At 56.0% G+C, this 4,555-nt stretch overlaps 1 protein-coding gene across 1 annotated transcript; it reads left to right on the top strand.

The window, feature by feature from the left end:
- Positions 1-2,266: 2,266 nt before the first annotated feature.
- On the top strand, positions 2,267-3,202 carry LDBPK_041190 (RNA-binding protein, putative; the record flags this gene model as incomplete). The annotated part of the gene is made up of 1 exon (XM_003858133.1): positions 2,267-3,202. The coding sequence occupies one exon, from the start codon at positions 2,267-2,269 to the stop codon at positions 3,200-3,202; it is 936 nt and encodes a 311-aa protein (XP_003858181.1).
- Positions 3,203-4,555: the final 1,353 nt, after the last annotated feature.

Raw genomic sequence — 4,555 nt, 5'->3', positions numbered from 1 at the left:
CCCCTCCCCACCAGTAGGCTGCGAGGGCCGAGTGGGACGCGCTCGAGCCACGCCGGCGCCGTGCCTCTTGTATAAATTGTGCAAACGCGCCCACCGTGGCAGCCCGCTCCGACGCAGAGCCGTCCAGCGCTTGAGCGCCGACATGAGGAGCGATACACCGCTCTGGGCCTGCCTAGGCGGTAGGGGCCCAGCCCTGTCACCACCAGAGGGGTGGCTTGGCATCGGCAGAGGCCGGGGGACCCTCTTGGCTTCCTCGCCGAGCGGACACTGGGCAATGTGATACCACGCTGAGTTGCACTCCTCGTCATCAGGATATAGAAGCAACCGGAATAAATAGGAGTGCAAATTCACGGCACCGCCTCTGCATGCACGCACGTGACAGTACGTCAGATAGGGCAGCAGAGCTTCTTTCCCTCCTTTTTAACTATCGTGCCACCTCTCCGTGGCTAGACTCTTCGATGTGGCAGATGACCATAGCTGGCGCCGCCTCCGCGCGGATGCGGGTGTGCGTCAGTGGGCGCCCTCCATGTACCTCTATCTACACCGATGTGTGCGTGGGTGCACGTTGTACGTAGTGCTCCTACACCCTCCCGTGTGTGACACTCTCCTGTAGGCCACCAACCCCTTCCCCTACCCACCATCACCACCTCCTTGTCCTCCCTCTCTCTACCGTGGCTCGTATGCCCGGGTGTTACTCCCTCTCCCCGTACACGAACCTCCCACCCCACCCCATCCCAACCCCCCAACACACACACACACACACACTTGCAGAGAAGTTTCAGCTCTCTCCTACTACTATTCATCCCTTCCTCCCCCCTCCTGTTCCTCACTTCTGTAACTACCAAGCTCGCCACATTTTCTCTTTCTGTGTGTGCGCGCGCGCTCATCACTTCATTCCTCTCGCTCGCTCTCTCAGATACGACGGCACCACGTAGGATCACTGTCCCCCCACCCACCCCACATCCCCCCACACCCTCTCAAAGCCTCCATCCGTAGCGCAGGAAGTGGCCTCCTGAAGGTCAACGACACACACACACACACTAAAACAAAGAACAGATAAACAAGCAACACAAAAAAGAGGGTTCAAGTGCACATAAAAAAGGAAAAGAAAGCGGAAAAGAAAACAAAGGAATAAAACGCGCGGTAAACCCTCCTCCATCTGGACCCTTCTCTCTCTTATTGTGTGACGTTCTCTTACCATCTCTCCTGTTGTGTTGGATCTTGAGATACACCCGCAAGTGTGCACGTGAGTGTGTGTCTCTCTCTCTCAATCTCTGCCTACGACTCTCTCGCCGTGTGTACCGGAGTTTTGTTGAGCTTTCCTTTTTTGCGTCTGCGTGTTTCTGTGCGTTCGCCGTAGGTGTGAATTGTTTTTATTTGCTGTGCGTTTTTTACTTTGACTTGTTCGTCTGTGTTGTTCTGTGGTTGTTCGCTTCCCCCTTCTCCACCGCCGCCCGTGACACCTCCCTTCCTTCCACGTCTGTATTGGATTGCGTCCCCCTCCTCTTCTTTGTGCGTTCTGCGCTACATCTCTCCTCTTCTCTCTCTCCTGACCGCCGCCTTGTTCTCCCTATCTCTGTCTGTATTGCGATTTCGCATTCGCGTGGCGTCGACACTTTCCCCCTCTCATTCGTGTGTGTTGCCGACTTTTCGTTTGTGTGTGTGCGTGCGATTGTGCGTCCTGTCTTTCCCCTATCTCATCTCACTTATTCCTTTCGCCTTTCCTCTCCCTCTCGCACACTTACACCCACACTAGCGCCCCCCCTCCTCCTTCCCACCCTCTAACCCTCCCCCTCCCCTCCTATCCCACTGATAGACTGAGGTTTCAGCCGTCAACAAGTCTTTTCCCTCTTTCACCTCCCTCCCTCCACACCCCTTGTACAACAACGTACATTTACGGACACTTATACCCACACTAGCGCCCTCCCCCCATTTCCCCTCCCTCCCCATCCTCTCCCGTTTTTCCCCTCTCCCCTTCCGTGCCAGCCAACGAGTTGCGTGTCTGTGTGATCAACCTCCTCCTCGCCTGCGCCTTTCCTCCTTCTCAAAGGACATCTCCTTCTTAAGTGCTCCTTTTCGTTGCCTTTGTTGTTGATGATAAGCAGTACGAAGTAGATTTGTGCTCGCCTTCCTTGCCTTCCCCCTCCCCCTTACTCCCTCCCTCGTGTGGCTCTGATCTGCGCTGGTACCTGTCCTCTCCGCCTTCCTCTTTCCGCTCGCGCCTCTCATAGCCTCGTCGCTATCCTTCCTCTGGCACGTGCATCTCATGTACGGCCAGCAGTTCGTGCCCGGTCAAATGTACGGCCAACCCAACATGATGCCCTACCAGCCTGGCGTGCTGTCTCCTCCCATGTCCACTGGGGTGTCCGTGATGCCCAACTACGCGCCTCCTTACCAGAACGGGATGCCGCCGGGCTCGGTGCAGCAGCAACAAGGCCAGGGTCCAGCCCAAGGTCAAGCCATGCCGCAGACGCAGCCACGGCCGCGGAACAACGAGGTTGGCAATACCAGCTCCGTCATTCACATGCGCAACGTCACCCCCGAGGTGACACAGCTTAGCATTCAGAATCTGGCCCAGAACTTTGGCGACATCAAGCACATCGTGATGCTGCGCCAGATGAACCAGGCTCTCATCGAGATGAAGAGCCCCAAGAGCGCTGAGCAGCTGGTGGACTTCTTTAAGGAGCCCGGCTACGCGGAAATCGATGGCCGCCGCGTGTACATTCGTTTTAGCACCCACCAGAACCTTACGGCCACGCAGCACGCCACTCGCACCCTGTTGGTGTCGATGTTCAACACGCAGTACGACGTGTCTGCCGCAGCGCACATTACGCCAGAGATCGTGTACCAGATATTTGCTAGCTACGGCACCGTGGAGCGCATCGTGGTGCTGCCCAAGAACGAAAGCAGTCAGTGGAACCACAACCGTGTTCAGGCGCTCGTCCAGTTCGACGCTCGCGAGTCCGCCGAACACGTGAAGAATATTTTGCAGGGCCAGCCTGTCACCCTCGGCGAGACCATCACTTTCACCCTCGACATTCAGTTCTCGCGCATGGACGAGATCAAGACGACGAACCCAACGACGTCGCTTGTCGTCGACGATGAAGGTGCCCACCGCCCCGCTGGTACGATGGACCCCATGGCGATGAACGCAGCGGCGATGACGACCACGGGCATGTATCCGCCGATGGGGTGGAGCTAAGCGCTCCGGCGTGCATTCCGTGGCCTACGGTAGCGACATAATCATCATGGATACGAGGTGCACATAGGGAGAGTGCTGAAAGGGGTGCGCATGGTTGCGCGAGTGTGTAGACATCGTGGAGGTTGGGGCCTTTTTCCTCTGTTTTGGGGTGTTCGAGTGGGCGAAGGAGAGTGCGTCTGTAGATATGTTTGTGTGCCTGCGCGTGTGATGCGTGCCTGCGTGTCTCTCAAGCGGCGAACGGACGCGCTCGGCGTCAACACACGGAGGCGAAAAGAACAACCTCCCGCTCGCCACCATTTTCTTCTTCTGTCGTAGAAAACACCATTACGAGTCTACTCGCGTCTCTCCTCCTGTTTTGTTTCGTTTTGTTGTGCCTGCATGCCTTACGACGTGCTCTATTTTCTCGCCTCGCCTCTCTCTGTGTGTGCGCTTTCGCTCTCGCACTTGCAGTGTTCCCGTGAGGTGATTGATTTTTATTTAGGTGGAGCGAGACTGGCGCGCATTGCACGTGTGTGTGTGCGCGCTTTCCCACATAACCGCTTTCGAGCATCTCCCTACAGTTTGAAACGATCGGATCGGGCGTCCTTCTCTCTCCATGGACGGCGGATGCAAGGCGCACAAACACCTCCCCGCCTCTCGTGGCAATTAGCTTCGTCAGTCAGCCCTCAGGTTGCTGCCATGTGCTCCCCACCTTTGCACCCTTCATCGTTTCCATCCGCATCTGGCAGCCATACCTTGCCCACCCTTCACCGTTCGCCTCCGCCCGATGTGTGGATGATGGAGTCTCTCTTTTTGTTCCCGTCGCACATCGTTTTTCTTCTTTTTTCTTCCCGTTGTGTATGTGCGTGTGTGTCATGTACTCGCCTTGTGCTCGCCTCTTTCCATGCCCCCCCCCTGTGTGTGTGCGTGTGTTTTACGGTATCTTGATCCGTGTATATGGTTGTGTGCTTGTGGATGTAAGCGTCTTGATGTTCTTTGTTTGTTTTTTCCTCTCCTCGTTTTCTCCTCCTCACCTCCATCCGTGCTGCCCTTCACTCCGCCCCTCCCTCTCCTCATGCCTGCTTTCGTTTCTGGTGTGGTCATCGCCTTGGATAATGCTGGACGCGCACACATACACGCACATATACAACTGCCTCCGTCTTTCTCTCTTTCCCTCTCTCTGCAGCTCTGTACCGATTCTCCTCTGCCCCCCATCCCTCCATCGTTTTTGCTTGTCTTGGCAGACGTGTAAGGTCGAAGGTGTTGTTCTCCTCTACCCCCATCCCCGCTCAGCACAGGCGAAATCACACACACAAACATATATATATAGAGAGAGAGAGATGTACACTCAGATCGGAGTCTACAGCCATGTGT

Source organism: Leishmania donovani, chromosome 4 (assembly GCF_000227135.1).
Source record: "Leishmania donovani BPK282A1 complete genome, chromosome 4".
NCBI classification, from domain to species: Eukaryota; Euglenozoa; class Kinetoplastea; order Trypanosomatida; family Trypanosomatidae; genus Leishmania; species Leishmania donovani.
Note: the sequence above shows the minus strand (reverse complement) of the source record. Positions and strands in the feature narration are given on the sequence as shown.